Below are 20,060 nucleotides of genomic sequence, written 5' to 3'. Positions count from 1 at the left end.
CCCAAACAATAAAATTTGTCACGATTTCCATTTTTTTCCCATCTATTTGCCATGAAGTGATGGGACCAGATGTCATGATCTTAGTTTTCTGAATGTTGAGCTTTAAGCCAACTTTTTCACTCTCCTCTTTCCCTTTCATCAAGAGACTCTTCAGTTCTTCATTTTTCCACCATAAGGGTGGTGTCATCTGCATATCTGAGGTTATTGCTATTTCTCCCGGCAACCTTGATTCCAGCGTGTGCTTCATACAGTCCAGGATTTCTCATGATGTAATGCATATAAATTAAATAAGCGGGGTGACAATATACAGCCTTGACGTACTCCTTTCCTGATTTGGAACCAGTCTCTTGTTCCATGTCCGGTTCTAACTGTTGCTTCTTGACCTTCATATGGATTTCTCAGGAGGCAGGTAAGGTGGACTGGTATTCCCATCTCTTTCAGAATTTTCCAGTTTGTTGTGAACCACACAGTCAAAGGATTTGGCATAGTCAATAAAGCAGAAATAGATGTTTTTCTGGAACTCTCTTGTTTTTTCGATGATCCAGTGGATGTTGGCAAGTTGATCTCTGGTTCCTCTACCTTTTCTAAATCCAGCTTGAACATCTCACGTTCACGGCTCACGTACTGTTGAAGCCTGGCTTGGAGAATTTAGAGCATTACTTTGCAAGCGTGTGAAATGAGTGCAACTGTGCAGTAATTTGAACATTCTTTGGCATTGCCTTTCTTTGGGATTGGAATGAAAACTGATCTCTTCTAGTCCTGTGGCCACTGCTGAGTTTTCCAAATATGTTGGCATATGTAATGTAGCACTTAACAGCATCATCTTTTAGGATCTGAAAAAGCTCAGCTGGAATTCCATCACCTCCCCTAGCTTTGTTTGTAGTGACGCTTCCTAAGGCCCACTGGACTTTGCATTCCAGGATGTCTGGCTCTAGTTGAGTGATCATACCATAGTAGTTATCTGGGTCATGTTTGTATAGTTCTTCTGTGTATTCTTGCCAACTTTTCTTACTATCTTCTGCTTTTTATTAACGCATCAACAAATTTTATTTAGAGTTCCCTGGTGGTTCAGATAGTAAAGAATCAGCCTGCCAATGCAGGAGACCTGGGTTCAGATCGGGAAGATCCTCTGGAGAAGGGAATGGCAACCCACTCCAGTATTTTTGCCTGGAGAATTCCATGGCCAGAGGAGCCTGGCAGGCTACAATCAATGGGGTTGCAAAAAGTTGGGCATGACTAAGTGACTAACACACACAGAGGCACTTTCTAGGAGTAGGGTACATGGCTTTGAACAGAGATAAGGATCTTATCCTCACCTTTCATCCTGTAATTCCTGTTTCTTCTGCTGTAATTCTTTACAAAGTTTGGTCTTTTCTTCACATTCTTCCTTAAGTTCCCTAACCTGTGTTTTATAGAGGGTCTAAATAGCAAAACAGAATAGAAACATGTATCATCATTGTTACAAATATTCAAAAGCTATCCAGACAAAAAGTTCAGTTGAGCACTACCTAGTAGGCTCATAAAACTGAGTAATGTTGAGCCCATGAGCAAAGTGATAGTTCAATGAGATTTTCTATTTTCTGGTAATCAACCCAATTAACTAATAAAACTTCAGCTAATAATTTACAAGTGTGATTTTCAACTGGATAGCCTAGTGAAATTTCTCATTAAATGTCACATTGGTAGGATGAAGAGGCAAAGAAAAATATTATCAATTTATTCAAGAAAATTTTGCTGGCTTAAAAATCAATGAAACAGAGGTGACAGTTACTATTTCATATTTTAAAACTCAAAAGAGGGCAAATGTTAAAATAACAATCTTATTTCTTTCATTATACAAATATATTCTTCCTCAAAAATCAATGCTTTTTGAAATGAACTTCATATGGTGCGGGTATGTGCTTACAACTACTTTTTTTTTGAAATGATAATGAATTTTCTGTTAGACTATCTACAGTCTCTTGACCCGGTATTCCTTTTACAGGTGTGTGGTATAAAACATTCATCCAAAATTCTCTCTGGGGTTTGCTATAAGAATTTAAAGAATTAGTCTCCTGGCAAAAAAATTTTTTACTAATTCTACAAATGCAATTATTTTCAAAGTAATATGTCTGGACTTACTGAGAAATACTGTTCTGCTTCAAGCTGATCCTGGAGCTCTTTCATTTGTCCATCTGCATCTTGACGTTCTCTGTGGGGACATTGGTTAGACATATGTTAAGCCAGCAACTCTTGAAATGTGGTCTAGAAAACCTCTGGGAGCACCTAAGACCCTTCCAGAAAATCCACGAGGTAGAATTATTTTCATAATACTAAGAATCATGGCTATTTTTAAAGCTTTAATTCTTTCCATGTATATACATTTTCATGAGGCTGCATGACATATGAGGATTTTATTATTCCAACAGCTAATGAAACGTGTGCATGTATGCTCCTGTGTTTCTAAATTTTCTCAGTTTCAATTTTTAACACAATAAACAACATTAGATAAAATTCAAATAAACAAAAACTCTTTGGGGCCCTCAATAAATTTTTTAAAAGTGTAAGGCATTCTGAGACCAAATAGTGCTATATTAAACTAATAACACTGAATTATATTCTCAGACATGCATTGTGATCAGTGATTTATGCCAACCAAGCAGTAGAATTAAAGAGCACCTGAAAATCGATTATCTTAGAATGAGTGAAGAAATGACTGGGAGGGGCCCTGCAGGGAGGTTAAGAGTATAGGTAAATGTAAATAGCAACTGCGCAGATTTCTGGTGGCTCAGTGGTAAAGAATCCACCAGTAATGCAGGAGATGCAAGTTCGATCCCTGGGTTGGAAAGATACCCTGGAGAAGGAAATGGCAACCCACTCCAGTTATTCTTGTCTGGAAAATCCCATGGACAGAGGAGCCTGGTGGGCTACAGTCCATGGGTCACAAAAGAGTTGGACACAACTTAGCAAACAAAGAACAACAAAATGGTAACTGCACAGATTTGAACACTTTATAAAAATTCAGAGTTTTATATTTATCATTTGTGTACTTTTTCTATATATATATCTTAATCTTCAGTAAAGAAAAAAGTTAAATAAAAAACAAACCTAGTAACACTTTTAAGATGTTGGAATGAAATAATAAGTCTAATAAGGCTTATTGACTTAATAAAGTTTAATGAAATAATAAGGCTTATCAAAAAAACAAAATCATATATATATATATTATAGTTATTTCAAGTCAAAGCTAAGAAGAAAGAAAACAAGTTGGAGAACAATACATGATACAATTAAAAAACAAAAAACAACAACAACAAAATTCTACAGAAACTCAACCCTGTAAATAATATAGTACAGATGTACAGGTATAGGCACAGAAAAAGGTATGGAAGGATATATTAAGATTATTAAGATATACTACTTCTGGAGAGATTAACCATGTCTGTGTTCATAAAGGAGACCTTATATTTGTTTTCTCTTTTTCTTTTAACATAGTTCTAAATATTTTAAAGTGAGAAAATATTTTACTACCAGTTGGATATTTTAAAAATGTATATAGGTGGACTTCCCTGGCAGTTCAGTGATTAAGACTCCACACCTCCACTGCAGGGGCACAGGTTCTATTCCTAGTCAGGAAACTGAGATCCCACAGGCTGTGTGGCCAAATAAATTTGTAAATAAAAGTGTATAAAGCAAGAAAACCTCAGGGAGATTAAATGATTTAATCACAGTGCCTTCAATTTCAATTTAATATTACTTAGAGAACTTTTATCCTTATTTTAATTTAATATAATCTGATCACTTTGTTTACTCACTGGTCCTTCAACTTCTGGATAAACAGGAAATTATCACCAAATGTCACTTCACTGTGTTAATTCTGTATTTTATTATTAATCAGTGTATTATTTTAAAAAGTATGATTCTTATTTCTCTGAGCCAAAGATGTGAAAGATGCTAATAACATATGAAAGAGCAAGTTTAAAAAATTTTAAATCATCACTAGCTAGGCTCACTTGCAGCAAACTCCAGTGTAATATTAATATCATGATCTTTTTGAAGAGCTACTGTTCATTATATGTAACTTTTAAAACCCAACATTTATTAGGTATTTAACAAAAGCTATTTTTCAGAAAGTAATTATATAATATGCACATGGTTACAGTTAGATAGTACAGTCTAGCACAGAAAAAATTACGAAAGGTCACAGTCTCCTTATCCATAACCATCCACGGGACAATCCTATTTCCCTAGAGGAAATCACTTTGTTTCATTTCTGTTTATTGTTCTTTTGTGGTTCCCACCACATCTCAGCTTATTCCTTAACATACATTTTAATTATTTACCAATTCCCTGCTGCCATATGTGAGAATTTAGCTCTTACCACCCCTAACACAGTTATATCACTGGTCTAAGTGACATAATCAGACCATTCATTTCCTATTGCATGAACCACAAACCACAACCTCCCCAGCTGGAGATAAGAACTGCCAACAACTCCATTCTCTTTTGTTTTTCAGATTTCATAAGAACATGTCTAAATATGAGTCTTTTCTCAAGTATCTTTGCTGGTCTTTTCAATATAAAGACTTCTTTTCCAATTATGAGAAATTCTTTTCCATTATTTCTTTAGTAACTTCCTTCCCTAAGATTCTCTGGAATTCCTTGTCTGGTGCTAGAACTCAGAATAAGCTGGTGTGTGTCTTAGCTTTTCTCTCATATATTCTATGTCATTTTTTCTTGTTCTATATTTTGTGAAATTAAAAAAAAATTTTTTTTCTTCAAACTCTTCTAATAAATTTACATTGGCAATAATTTTTAACCTTCAAGAGCTCCTTCCTATTCTGTCTTTCCTTTTTATGTCAGGTTCATGTTTAATGGAAGTGGTATTTCCTAGAATCTTTGATCATTACTAATTATACTACTAATGACTAAATGGGGCAAATTTTAACAGTATATTTACTATATGCCTTAATTAAAAGTATTTTAACAATGTTTTTCTAAGTAAATTAAATATAGCACTAGAGAAAGTGTGTTGCTCAGTCGTGTCTGGCTCTTTGTGACCCCCAGGGACTATAGCCCTTCAGGCTCCTCTGTCCATGGAATTCTCCAGGCAAGAATACTGGAGTGGATTGCCATTTCCTTCTCTAGGGGATCTTCCTGACTCAGGGATATAGCACAAGAGTGTATCCTAAAATATGATTTAAAAATTTATATGGTGTTTGCTTAACAGTCAAACATTTCCAAGTCCCAGAAACTGAAGGAACAAACAAAAGACACTTCTGTTTGCGAGACAGTTCTGAGGAGGAATCTTAAGAGCGTGGGGGTGCAAACCCCAGACCTTTTCTTCTTTAGCACAAACAATATACCATTATATCATAATGTGGCAGTAGTAAAAATTGTTGGGGAAGCAAATAAAATCTTTTTGAAGGACAACAGTGGCACTCAACACATCACTTAAACAGAAAGAGAAAAATGCGGTCAAGAAAACAAAGGCGTCAAAAGAAAACTCCCAGATAAGTAAAAATTAAGATAACTTACATGGAGGTAGCTCTGTATATTAGTAAGTCTTTGTCTCAAACAATTAACTTACTTTCGAAGTTCAGCATTCTGTTTTTCCAAGCTCATTTTCATTTCTAGGAGATGATTATTCTCTTGCTTTAACTGCTTTTCTGACATTTTTAGTGTGTTAACTTGCTGTGTTTGCATCTTCAAGTCATTTTGTGTAAGGCAGCGCTTCTGAGTTTCCTGTTCTATTTTTAATGTCAAGTTTCTAACCTAAAAAATAGTGTTATTGGTATGAAAGGAAATTATTTTGATTTTCCCATCAATGAAGCTGGCAGTAAATATAACGATATAAAACAGATATTTTCCCCCTTAAACAGTTAATTCATTTCACAGTATTTTTTGGATTTTCCATAATAATATATTTTAAAAATAAAATTAGTCTTCAAAGAAATTTTAATTATGATTCATTGAGTATATCATCCAAATCTGGTACAATTAAAAAATTACAGAATATTATTTTACAAGAAAAAATTTTAATTGTAAAACCATCATTGAACCTCTACAAATAAACCTAGTTTATTATTAATTAAACAGCTCATTATACAGTAAGCTGCACACTTACATCCTCATTTAGCACATCTTTCTGTTTGAGGAGTTCATTTATTTTCTGCTGTGACTGTTTGAGGTCACAGTCTAATATAGAGCATCTTTTCTCAGCCTCCAGCAACAAGTTCTCTACTTTTTGTTTTAAAGTTCTTTCCTCCGAGAGCTTTTTCTCCATTTCTATTGCCACAAAAATAGACATAATCATGAACCAAACAAAAAAAGCATATGAAATACATGACACAGTGCTAATAAAAATTGCAATAAATGATGCTGCCTCAAAATTGTTTTTAATTTCCAATTTAACATTTTCATTACTCCTCTTAATACAACTGAAATATCAACAATTTCATGCTTAAAAATTAAGTGTTATATTTGCAGGGTATAAAAATCTACCACATTCTGCAATATTATATTCATTTTAATGAAAGCAGAATAATTCTGCCTTTATCACTTACCAAAGTTATATTAGGTAAAATTTAAACGTTATGAACTTTCAGTTTTTAATGAACTAGCTTCAAAAGTGTGGAAAAATGAAACGCTTTTCATATACTACTAAAAACAGCTAGCACTTCTAGGCACTTTTCATGTATCAATGCACCTGTTTTTCACAACCAAATATAGGAAATGTCCCTTTACAGGAAACTAGGCATAAAAGGGTAAGTAACTAGACAAGATCACATAGCTAGTAATTCACTGGTAAGCCATATTCTTACTCAAAGGAAGCAATGACATGCAGTAGAGAGACCAAAGGTTTTATACCATATTTGAGTACCATCTACAAAATTTAAGTTGTGTGCAATCATGCAAAATATGAAAGTCATTTGTATGTTAGAGTTGTGATGAGAAATTTGAAAAAAAGACAGTTGTTACTATGCTAAATTGGTTCATTTTCAACAGTTCTGAGAACAACCTATAAACAAATGTACTCATTTTATAAACTAATCACTGGAACGTGGGTTTAGAGAACAGAAAGAGGCATGAGTAAACTCACTGAGATGAGGAAAATATAGATTGTCTATCTTGTCTTGGGTGGTGATTACATGTGTGTTACAAATGTGAAAAATGTTTGCATTTTATAGCACCTAAATTATGATCTCAAAAGAAATTCAACTCTTGTCCCACTTTCTTCTTACCAGGTATTTCTAAATATAGCACTCATTTCATCTTTTATCATCTAAAATCAATGTCTTAAACTAAACTGCTTTTGACAAAAAAAAACCCTCCCATTTTAACTACATTCAATAATTAAAAGGCTATTTTTTTGCTAAGTTATTAATGTTATGGTTTAATATGAAATGAAATTTCTGTTTAAGAGTTTTACAAATCTTGATTTCTTTTGGAATTTCAAATCCATCATATATAGACAGTCAGTTTGGAAAACAAGATATAATCTAAATGACAATTCCAAGATAACAGGCTTAGTTTGTGGAAAAGTTAACTTTGTTATCTTACCCTACTACACTCATTAGCTTTGTGTGACTCTGACTAAATACAGCTAGTATCTTCATCATGCCAGATTTCAAAATATTCAGTGAACTTCAGGAAAGTTCACTGTACACAAACTTCAGGAAAGAATTTTCTAACATAAGCTGGTGAAATGTCAAGCTAATTATAAAAAGAGCATATCCCCCAAATCTGAACAAGTATATCTAGAATTTCACACTCTATATGCCTGCCACTATTGATACCACTGAAATATTCATTTCTCTGATCTAAAAATGTGGTTGAGAAATTTTGTGTTTGAGCCTTACTATCCTAGAAATGGTCATGGCCTTAAAGGGAGGGGGGAAAAAAAAAATATATATATATGTAAAGTTTTCCTAATAGTTTTTAAAAATCTTTCCAAAATCAGAATTGAATACAGAATCAATTCTGTAAAATATTGCTGAAAATCTTCTTATGAAAATGCGTACCTTTCATGGCTTCTGATTTAGCTTCTTCAATGGATTCATAAATCTTGTTTTTATCTGCAAGCCGTGCTTTTGTAGCCTTATGTTCAGTTTCTTCTTGTTCTAAACTTTGCTGTATAACTTTTAGTTGGTATGTCATATCTATTTCCATGTTGTTCTTTTCCTATTTAAGATTTAAACGGCAGCCATCAACAAAACAGACTGGCTCACAATTTCAAAAATTTCTTTACAGACTTCCTGTAAAAGTACACTATGTGCTGTTTCACTTGTTTGCTTCCCAATATACTTATCTCCCATATCTCCACTACTGTTTCAAGATCTTCACTGTGATTACTTGAGCTCAATAAAGTGATGAATGATACCTCGTTATCAAATTCAATAAACCCTTTCAGTCATTTTTCATTTGAACTCACTGTTGCCCTAAAGACTATTTCCTTGATAGACTTGACCTCACTTGGCTCTTCCCATCCTTCTCTCATCTTTTCTGCTGTGTGTGACATTTTCTCCCAGCCACCTCTTAAATATTGGGTGTTCTCTGCAGGTAGCATTCTTTAGCCATAATGCTTCTCCCCTTTCTGTGTTATTTCTCAAATTTTTAAAACATACCTAACATTCTCCTTGCTAGATCTTTTGGGGGGTGGGGTGGGGAATACAGGATCCTCTGCTACTCATCTTTATTTTCCACATGGAAAACATGTTTTAAGTTGAGAACCATTAATAGAAGTTAATTTTCTATATATCCTCAAAAGATTTTCTAATTCTTTGTTTCCTATAGTTTGTATCATAAATACAGACTTTTTTTTTCAATAATGAAAATAATTTTTTTCAAACTACACAATCTATCAACAGAGTAGTTTACTCTGCTTTGAAAAACCACAGATCTAAGCAATCTCCTTCCAGATGGGTTCTTTCATTCGCATAGTTTGAGCTACTTCAATATCAACGACGATCAAATATTTCTAGCTGCTTACTACCATAGCTTACTTCTCTGTAGACATCCTAATTTGGTTGTTTCACCAGCACCTCAAGACTAAAATGGATGTATCATTGTCTCCTCTACTTCTCCTTCATTCTATATTAATTAAAGACACCACTACTATAGATTTTTGTCACAAACTAGGAACTCAAAACTCATTCTTAAGTACTATTCACATGCTACATTTAATCAATCAATCACTAAGTGTTCCCAAATACTCCTCCTTCAAATATTTCTCAGATTCATTCCTATTTTCCATCCTTTGAACTATTGTACTAGTTAAGTCTCCATTATCTGAGTTACTTTATCTGAAAAAGCCTCTGATTAATCCACCTACCTCATCTTGTCCTCCTCAAACCTAGTTTTCACATGGTACATAATAATGTATCTTAAATGAATCACTAATAAAATCACCCAACTTAAAAGCCCTTCAGTGGTTAGTCCATTTCTTAGAGCAATAAGTTTCTTAATAGAGTATTCAATATCTTGCATGGCCAATTTTAGCCTGATGTCTATTTTTGTAAAACTTCATTAGATCATAGCCATGCCTATTCCCTTTACTGAAGGAGAGACCATATGGCCTGCAAAATTTAAAATATTCACTCTTTCCCTTAAAAGAGTAAAATTGCTTGACCTTCACTCTTTACTCTAGAAATACTGAATAGTTTATCCGTAAATACACTGACTATGAGTTTTTTATTTTCTATCCTCTGTGCCTTCACTCATGATGTCCTTCCCCGCTCGTAGTGCACCTTTACTTTGTCAGCCAATGCTGCCCTATCAGATTAGGGGTTCATTCTGTGTACCCAAGATACCCTGCCCATACCTCTATCATTCTACTTACCACACTGCATTAGAATTATCTGTGTACTTTACTTTTACTTCAGAAATTACTTACTAGATGTGAGGTTGTTAAGGGCAAGAACTGCATCCTGATATTTCTCCCACATTCGATACACTAATACTTAAATGAATGAAAACAAGATATTATCTACAGAGTCTAGAAATTATCCCTACTTATAGCACTTTTTGGTAAACTTCTACATGACAAGTCATGATAATTTTACATCATTTTGAAGATATAATGTACATCAAAATCTAAGTTTTCCTGGGATGTCTACGGAGAAGCATCCTCATAACACACCCTAGGACAGTCCTCCCTTCATAAGCAACTAACATGCTAAGGGCTGCTTGTATGGTGTTATGGTAAGCCTTAAAGTGTGTATCCTCAATGTACATAACAATATAAGAAAGTACATGAGTGCTGGAAATACCTGTTACTAATTTTCTTTATTTTAGAATAAGTTTTTCAACTCGAAACTCTACAGCCATTTTCCTACACAAATATGAAACTTAACAGGTTTTACCTTTTCCAAATCAGTAAATCTCTCCTGTAGTTGTCTCTTCTCCAGCTCTACTTTTGCTAATAAGATTTTACCATTCTTTACATCTTCTTCTAGGCCAGATATTCTACCTAAAATTGCAACATTTTAAAAAACAATAAATTCATATACAATACAAATTAAATTTAGAGTAAAAAATTCAGAATTCACCTCATACCTTAAAGCTGTTATTTATGAGCAGAAATTTTATAATTGTTGGTATAGTGCTTCAGAGTTAATTCAACTGGAATCCAATCTACTGCTTCCAGAAATGGCTTGTTACTTAAAATACTTCATATTACTTGAAAGTAAATCCTTCATTCATAAAATTTTATAACAGTGTATTTCTAACACCCTAACTTCATAGAACAGAGTAGTGTATCCATACACTCACTACTCCAGCACATTATCCACCATTTAAGGTTATCTCCAAATCACAGATATTTAAGATGAACTTAAGTGCAATCTCCACTTTATTTTAATACCTTGTAAATCATTAATAATCTCTGATCCATGGGTTCGGTCCCTCCTCTCAGATTCTAGAACTGACTGAAGATTGATAAATTCCTTTTCAAGTTTTAACCTGGCAGTCTCCAGGAGGCAATTTTTGTCTTGTAGATCTCTGTTGTTAGATTCCAGTTGCTGAATCTGTTTTGAACTCTCTGCCTGTGTTTTCCTTAACCGGGCTGCAGTATCAGATTCTGTTCGCAGCAAAGCATTGGTTTCATCCAGCTGTTAATTCAATTCAAAACCAAACAAAAAACAAACAAATAAACACAGCCATATATGATGAAAATACTTTAATTTATTACCCCATTGCAAACTATTTAAAATAAGAAAAACCCTAAAAATATCTTTCAAATGATTTCCCTTTTGTAACATTACCAATTAAAACAAATGCTAACAGTCATAAATAAAATTCAAAATCCTTATTATAAATAAATTGGGATCAACCTACTTGTCTCTGGAGTTGATTCACTTTCTCAGTGGATATCTGAGAGTTCTGATTTCTTTTTTTCAAGTCTTCAAGCTGATCTTTTAAACTGTTAACTATGATAAAAAGCATTTAAGTAGTAAGCTTCAACACAACACACACATACAAACTTCTTTTCTTAGTAAGTATTTAGTATTCTACACTACAAACCATCATTCTCCAAATTTCGCTTCTTGTCTGCTTCATGATCAGCTTTCCGCTGATATTCTGCATTTTTGTGCTGAAGAAGTGCCTTTTCTCTTTCTAATTGTCTTAATGTTGATTCCACATTTTTCCTTAAGGTAATCTGAAATAATGCTTGAAGTTATTATCAAAGGAAAGTATGTATAAAAATCAAATGAAAATAAAAAATACTTCAGTTACATCAAACAGATAGAAGAAACCTTTAAAAAAGCTAATAACTAATAAAAGCCATTTTGTTAAAATTACAAATGGTTTCTATATTTTTATTTATTTTATTTTTAAATTTTTTGCTTGTTCAATAAGTTTATTATTGTCTTATCTGAAAAATCTTGATAGAAAATTGTGGTTTGGTTTAACTCTCGGCAGCTCGTTCCTGAGCTCTAAGGAAGCTTGCCTTCTTCTGAGCTACCTGATCTTTCTTCTGGGCAAGTGACATTTCGGGATGGTTCCACCTCTTCTTTTTAACTTCTTTCTTAGGCTTCTTCTCATACACTGGATTCTCTCGTGTTGCAGCATGAGCTTTCTTATACATCTCCTCCATCATGTCTGGAGTTACACTGTTCTTTATGCACTGAGAGAATTGTTTCTTGTGAGCATCTTCAGCTTCTTCAATCAGGTAACACACGTAGTCTGCAACGTTCTGTTCCATGATGTGCTTTCGGTGTACCTCAGCACCGAATTCTTTGCTTTCTGAATCATAACCAGGGAACCGTTTGGTACTGTGAGGGATAGACAAGCCTCCATCGACAGCTCCCTTTAGGGCCCCAAAAACTTTATTCCTGGTAGTAGTTCTGGCAAGTCCTGCATCCAAGTAACAGGTGAAGGCACCAGGTTGACCATCAATACTTTCCACATTGTATTCATCTCCAGTCACTTAGACTTGGCCTTCATAAATTTTGTCCATACCAAACCTATTAAGAAGCCTGTGGGCCAGCAGCAGGCCAGTACAATACGTTGCAGCGTAATTTGTCAGGCCAACCTTCACACCATATTTTGGGAGTTTGTGAGCATCAGCTGCACAAACTATCATATCTCCTTCTATACGGACATAAGCAATCTGACAAATGATATCTCTGTTCGTTACACGAACAATCATTCTGTATTTAGGTGTGTTGTACTTATTTTTATCTTGGATTACCAATCGTTTCCGAGCATAGTAGTCAGTTTTGCCCTCTCGCCTTCTGAATTTCACTTGGTATCTCTTGAAGTAGGCCTTGCTCTTGACAACTTTCACAAACCCCATCCTGTGGGACAGAACCCCAATTCCGCGGCTTGCCACAGAGCTGCAGAACCAGCACGGCTCTGGGGCGGGGGCGGGGGTGGGGGAGCAGTTTCCATATTTTTAAAATAGCATATTATTCTTAAATAATCAGGAACATAAATATTTTGTTTACTATTGTAAGCCAAAATCTCTAACATTTCATCACCCTTGAAGCACCTTTACTTAATATAAACTACAGGTCTGAATAATAAAAAAAATTGTCAATTTCTATTTTTCAGCCATGTCATTAATATGACTGAAACTATTTTTCCTTGAAATATCTACACATACTAAATTAATTCATTGCAAAACCACAACAAAATGAAGCCTATTATCACGGTTTACTCTATAATCTTGGTCCTGTCCACCAATGCTACAACATATATTTTACTATATAACAAGATTTGTATTAGTATGGTATAGAGTGAACTCTATAGGTAATTCAGACATCAAAACTTTTTACGAACAAAAATGTTAATAAAAGCATAGAGAAGCTTTACCTCTTCTTCTAGTTCCTTTGCCACTTTCTCTAGGCGAGTATTAACAGATCTGAGGAATTTCAAAGGCAACAGTAAATAAAATAATTCTTACAATAAAGACATTTGCCATAAATTATAAAATAATCATAGAATTTGTAGCTCTTTAGTAAAATGTTTAAATTTACATTTTAAAATATAACATTTAATTATCCACAGAACATACTTGCACTTCTGTTCTAGTTCCTCTTTGGCTTGTATCTCAGTGCTAAGGTGTTCTTCTAATGTGTACAGTTTTTTCTGAATCTGTCAGAAAATAAAAAACTGTAATTACAAAGTGTGATCACATTTAAAAGGCGAGAGGCTTAAAGAAAACAATGATAATCTTCTTCTCCTTTCTTTCAATTTTAATATAGGTACTGTATTTGTACCTTCTTAATGTGATTTTTATTGACAGAAAAAAATCCTCCATCTCTTGCTTTATATCACAGCACATGTGTATATATGAACACACTATGTAAACATAAAAATGAGAGGCTCCAATTTTGGCAGAATTCTTCTATGATAGCAAGTTTCTCATTCATTATAAATAAATAAATTTAAAAAAACTGAAATCCTCCAATGTTCTTTTGTAGATTATTTATATGAAAATATTGTCACCATTTGTGCTAATAAGATAAAGATAAAAGGTCTACATCTGAAACAAATATTTGGAATATTTGACTGAATATGCTCAAAAATATATTACTTTTCTTAGAAATAAGAATAAAATTTCTTTCAATTTTCCCAAAGAAAGCATGCAGATAGCCAACAGATCTAACAAAATATGTTCAACATCATTATTAGGGAAATGAATGAAAACCACAACGAAGTATCACTTTACACGTTAGAATGGGTATAATCACAAAGACAAAAATATCAAATATTGGGGAACATGTAGAGAAAAGGGAACTTTCATGCACTGTTGATGGGAATGTAAACTGGTATAGCCAGTATGGAAAAGAATACAAAGATTCTTCAAAAGATAAGGGTAGAATTACCATATAATCCAGCTATTCCACTTATGGGTATTTATCTGAAGAATATGAAAACACTAATTCAAAAAGATATATGCACCCAAGATATAGAAACAACCTAAGTATCCACTGGAAGATAAATGGATGAATAAGATGTGATATATACATACAGATTGGGAACCACTTGGCCATTAAAAAAAAAAGGGAAAAAAGTGAAATTTAGCTATTTGCAACATGGATGAACCTTGAGGGTATTAGAATGCAAGTCAGAAAGTGAAAGACAAAAATCATATGGTATCATTCACATGGAAACAAACCAAAAAAAGGGAAAAAATAAACAAAACAAAAACAAACTCAAAAGACAGAACAGACTGGTCATTACCAGAGGAAAAGGGGCTGGGGTAGATGAAATAAGTGAAAGGCGTCAACTGTATGGTGATGGTTGATTATCACACTCCTAATGATCACTCTGCAATGAGCACAGAAGTAAAATCATAATGTTGTATACCTGAAACTTATATAATGTTACATATCAATTTCAAAATGTTACATATCAGTATCAAAAGTGAAAGGCAAAGGAGAAAAGGAAAGATATATCTATCTGAATGCAGACTTCCAAAGAATAGCAAGGAGAGACAAGAAAGCCTTCCTAAGTGATCAATGCAAATAAACAGAGGAAAACAACAGAATGGGAAAGACTAGAGATCGCCTCAAGAAAATTAGAGATTCCAAGGGAACATTTCATGCAAAGATGGGCACAATAAAGGACAGAAATGTTATGGACCTAAAAGAAGCAGAAGATATTAAGAAGAGGTGGCAAGAATACTCAGAAGAACTGTACAAAAAAGATGTTCATGACCCAGATAACCACAAGTTAGTTAGTGAGTGTGATCACTCACCTAGAGCCAGACAGACATCCTGGGATGCGAAGTCAAGTGGGCCTTAGGAAGCATCACTACAAACAAAGCTAGTGGAGGTGATGGAATTCCAGTTAGGCTATTTCAAATCCTAAAAGATGATGCTGTGAAAGCACTGCACTCAATATGCCAGCAAATTTGGGAAACTCAGCAGTGGCCACAGGACCGGAAAAGGTCAGTTTTCACTCCAATCCCAAAAAAAGGCAATGCCAAAGAAGGTTCAAACCACTGCACACTGCACCCATCTCACACGCTAGCAAAGTAATGCTCAAAATTCTCCAAGCCAGGCTTGAACAGTACGTGAACCATGAACTTCCAGATGTTCAAGCTGGATTTAGAAAAGGCAGAGGAACCAGAGATCAATTTGCCAACATCCACTGGATCATTGAAAAAGCAAGAGAGTTCCAGGAAAATATTTACTTCTGCTTTATTGACTTCACCAAAGCCTTTGACTGTGTGGATCATACGGTCAGTTTGTTTGTGGAAAAATCTTAAAGAGATGGGAATACCAGAACACCTGACCTGCCTCTTGAGAAATCTGTACGTAGGTCAAGAAGCAACAGTTAGAACCAGACATGGAATAACAGACTGGTTCCAAATAGGAAAAGGAGTACATCAAGGCTGTATATTGTCACCCTGCTTATTTAACTTATATTCAGAGTACATCATGTGAAATGCCCGGCTGGATGAAGCACAAGATAGAATCAAGATTTCCAGGAGAAATAACCATTAACCTCAGATATGCAGATGACAACACCCTTATGGCAGAAAGTGAAAAGGAACTAAAGAGCCTCTTGATGAAAGTGAAAGAGAAGAGTGAAAAAGCTGGCTTAAAATTCAACATTCAAAAAACTAAGATCATGGTATCTGGTCCTATCATTTCACGGCAAATATAGATGAGGAGACAATGGAAACAGTGACAGACTTAATTTTCTTGGGCTCCAAAATCACTACAGATGGTGACTGCAGCCATGAAATTAAAAGACGCTTACTCCTTGGATGAAAGGCTATGACAAATCTAGACAGCATAGTAAAAAGCAGAGACATTACTTTGTCAACAAAGGTCCATCTAATCAAAGCTATGGTTTTTCCAGTGGTCATGTATGGATTTGAGAGTTGGACTATAAAGAAAGCTGAGCACCAAAGAATTGATGCTTTTGAACTGTGGTGTTGGAGAAGACTCTTGAGAGTCCCTTGGACTGCGAGATCCAACCAGTCCATCCTCAAGGAAATCAGTCCTGAATATTCACTGGAAGGGCTGATGGTGAAGCTGAAACTCCAATCCTTTAGCCACCTGATGTGAAGAACTGACTCATTGGAAAAGCCCCTGATGCTGGGAAAGATTGAAGGCAGGAGGAGAAGGGGATGACAGAGGATGAGATGATTGGATTGCATCACCAACTCGATGGACATGAGTTTGAGCAAGCTCCGGAAGTTTGGTATTGGACAGGGAAGCTTGGTGTGCTGCAGTTCATGGGGTTGCAAAGAGACAGACATGACTGTGCGACTGAACTGATCAATTTTACCTCAAAAAAAGGCGCACGCGCGCACACACACACACACACACACACAAAACCTCTTTATAATTTCCTATATTGTGCCAGGCACAATACTATGAAAAGTTTATCATCAATAACATTAATGATTAATGATGGCTAATTAATTACAAGTCATCCTGCCATTCTTCAAATCTTATAGGCCAAATTTATCAGTCTTTAAAAAAACTAAAATTATAGAAAGCACTAAAGAATCTATTTTGGGGGTATTACTGCCTTTCTAAAGGATTTAACCTTTTGAGTTCCTTTTGTATTTTAGGTACAATGGCATACACTTTACATTTACTGTGTCATTAATCCTAACAAAAGCCATAAAAAGATGGGTAGTAGTACATTTATTCAATAAAGAAACTGAAATCCAAAAAAAGATGAACAAATGGGCCAAGACAGCACAGCTAATAAGTGGCAGTGCCCCCAAAGACCTATTAGATTCCATGGACAATGTTTTTTCCACTAATTTTTCTAGTGATTATGTTCTCCATGATTTCTTAAATATTTCATGTATCTTAAGAAAAACTGTATACTCCCTAGTAAGGAAATATAGGCTAGTGAACTCGTCAAGTTCAACAGCTTTTGGCTGCTACTACATTGGCATAACTTGATCACATGCTGATTAGTTATCACATGCCAATCAAAAGTTCTTGCTGCAAGTTACATATCCTTAATAAACAAAACCAAAAAAAGTACATAATATATATTTTAAACAACAGATCCATAGGAGCAATAATGAAAAGAATACTTGGCAGAAAAAAAGGTTGGGAACTTCTTTCTTGGGTAGGTGTAGTACTCCAAACGCTAGGTGGAATATGGTTATATCAAAACATCGCTAGAGTGATGAGATTTTCCTGTTTTTCAATATATTTGACATCAACATACCTCTTGACTCTCCTATTTAAAACAAAACAACAACAAAAAAAATTAAAATGCTTGCTATGCTTTGTAAAATTCCTAAAACACAAATCATATCAAAATTACTCAATTTTTTTAGTTTTTATAAGTTTTGAAGAGAAAAATATTTAGCATCCTCATTTATGTGTCCACATCATTTAGTTTTGTATAGAGGTCACAAAATACTGTAACATTTTGATAAAATTATCCTTTATATCAATTCATTGCTAAATACTCAAAATTTAAATCTATCCACTATTTCTGTATTCTTATAGCTTACTATCTATACTCATATATAGTGCTAAGATTACAAAATTTTCTAACTGGTAGGAAATACAGCTGTTTATAACATATTCTATCACTTTTGTAATGAAACTAAGCCTAAAGTCATGTAACTCATCTTTTTACTAGCCATTGGATCTCATACGATAATACTCGTCAAATAAATGAATCACTTCAGTGTTATACTGATCTGGACTGCAACAAGGAATGCCATCTAAAAGTAACATCAAGTGAACTTTTAAAATACACGGATATTACTAAAATATTTGAACATGTGATTAAAATAGAGTAGTAAAAATTTACACATACTTCATTCTTCCTTGATTGTATTGAGTCATTTTCTTTACAAGATGGAGAGTCACTTAGTAACCTAGAAGGAAAGGCAGGAAATTCTTTTGCATGCCATTTTAACTCATTTTCTGATATAAAGTTATCCTCAGAATTAAATTATCTTTTCACTTTCAACATGTTTTAAGTGAAGTACTTACTATTTCCCCCCCTTGACATTTATACTGTTTTCAATAATTTAAAATGCTATTTCTTGCTTCTCACTCTTAAGCCGATGTTCTAGTCTTTAACACTGTTGAGACTGGACTCACTAAACAGAACTATATTTTTCCCCCTCTTTGCCTCATTTTGAGTTCCTATTTTATTCTTCTTTTCTAGAAACATTCTGAAAGGAGACATCTCTCCTCTTTTTCAAAGACAACATCTCTTGATCTCCTGGTCTTAATACATAAATCATCACTTCTATATAACTGTCAATTTCTCTCAACTGGGTCATTCCTTGCTGTGTATGAACATGCCTGGATTTCTCCTGCACAGATGTCTTCACTTTTGTCAGCATTACAGCAGTTTTCAGAACCTTATCTTTAAGAGGATGAACAACTCATCTTGGTTTGCGCTCATTTTCCTAATTTTAGCATGAAAGCCCCATAGCACATCCCAGGAAACCCCTTAGTCCTGGGCAAACCATAACAGTTGATCGCCCCAACCATTACAAACATGAAGTATCAAAAATTTCTCAAATGTCTTTAACACTTCATTTAACTACTTAACAGTTTTCAGCAGCTCTTCACTTCCTGTCAAAGTCGAAAGTCCCTTAGCATAATACACAGCAATCATCTGTTCCATCAAGCTTCCCTCACACTCTAACTCCAGTCTTTTTCTAATCTTATACCCAATACTCGCTCCAGTTGAGCAATATTTATTGAATGATCTTATGCCAGGCTCTGCACTAGATGAAAGTATTACAGGCAAGAAAATCACAGTCCCATTAAATTATCCAAATGGTTATAATACAGTGATATATACCATGTTTGAAACCTACTGGACTATATTGCTCTGCTCCCAGTGTATGCTAAAATTCCAAAGTTTTGCTTCCACTATTCACCTCCCCACCACACTCACCTAACCTCCCTACATCTCAGCTACTCAAAACCCTTTCTTACCTTTAGACTTGGTTAAAATGCTATCTCTTCCTTGAGGTCTTACCTGACTTCCCCCTACACTAGCCCCAAAGAGATGTGACTTTTATTTTTCTTCTGAAATCACAAGAATTATGATTCTCAGATCTTCTTGGTACCTTTCTTAAGGCTCATATCAATTCTACCCTTCATTATGACTATGTAATTCTCCTATGTCCCTTAACAGTTGACAGACTCCCTCAAAAGCAGGTGTTCTGTCTTCAAACACACAACACTGCCTTACATTCATTTGTAAATGAATATTATATATAATATTCTTCAAAAAAAAAATCTCAGTTTGAAACAAATTAACACATTATCTTCTATAATTCAGAGTCCTGAAGTAAGACAACTCTTTACAGCTAAATGTTGAAAACAATAAAAATATAACAAACAAACCACATACAAATTTTCTCTGTAGTAGGTAAATCCTATAAAAGGTAGCTGATTTCCCACAAAAGCCTTAGGAATTGGGAAGGTTTCTACATCTCCTTTATCATCTTCAATGTCATCAAAATTGCTGCTGTCTATGTCACTGCTGAGTTCAGGTACCACAGGAGCTGCAGCTATTAAAAGAAAAGAAACACACTGTTTAACTTGCACATACATTCTTTAGTTTTCAGAAGTTTTCTACTACATCTTTAAGTAGAAATATTTCTGGCT

The 20,060-nt window shown here is 34.4% G+C and overlaps 1 protein-coding gene and 1 pseudogene across 1 annotated transcript in view; both read right to left on the bottom strand.

Annotated features, from left to right (window-relative positions):
* Window positions 1–20,060, bottom strand: part of ROCK2 (Rho associated coiled-coil containing protein kinase 2) — a 133,302-nt gene that overhangs the window by 24,585 nt on the left and 88,657 nt on the right. Inside the window, exons 9-22 of the mRNA XM_070451592.1 lie at window positions 19,804–19,963; window positions 18,241–18,301; window positions 17,638–17,649; window positions 13,499–13,578; window positions 13,297–13,345; window positions 11,503–11,638; window positions 11,317–11,408; window positions 10,844–11,090; window positions 10,344–10,450; window positions 8,004–8,163; window positions 6,107–6,267; window positions 5,570–5,754; window positions 2,122–2,191; window positions 1,317–1,420 (exon numbers count right to left, since the gene is read on the bottom strand). Coding sequence (XP_070307693.1) covers window positions 1,317–1,420; window positions 2,122–2,191; window positions 5,570–5,754; window positions 6,107–6,267; window positions 8,004–8,163; window positions 10,344–10,450; window positions 10,844–11,090; window positions 11,317–11,408; window positions 11,503–11,638; window positions 13,297–13,345; window positions 13,499–13,578; window positions 17,638–17,649; window positions 18,241–18,301; window positions 19,804–19,963 — 1,624 coding nt within the window. The remainder of the gene's footprint in view (window positions 1–1,316; window positions 1,421–2,121; window positions 2,192–5,569; window positions 5,755–6,106; window positions 6,268–8,003; window positions 8,164–10,343; window positions 10,451–10,843; window positions 11,091–11,316; window positions 11,409–11,502; window positions 11,639–13,296; window positions 13,346–13,498; window positions 13,579–17,637; window positions 17,650–18,240; window positions 18,302–19,803; window positions 19,964–20,060) is intronic.
* Window positions 11,586–13,272, bottom strand: LOC110130911 (large ribosomal subunit protein uL18-like; annotated as a pseudogene).

This window comes from Odocoileus virginianus, chromosome 2, assembly GCF_023699985.2.
Source record: "Odocoileus virginianus isolate 20LAN1187 ecotype Illinois chromosome 2, Ovbor_1.2, whole genome shotgun sequence".
Lineage (NCBI taxonomy): Eukaryota > Metazoa > Chordata > Mammalia > Artiodactyla > Cervidae > Odocoileus > Odocoileus virginianus.
Note: the sequence above shows the minus strand (reverse complement) of the source record. Positions and strands in the feature narration are given on the sequence as shown.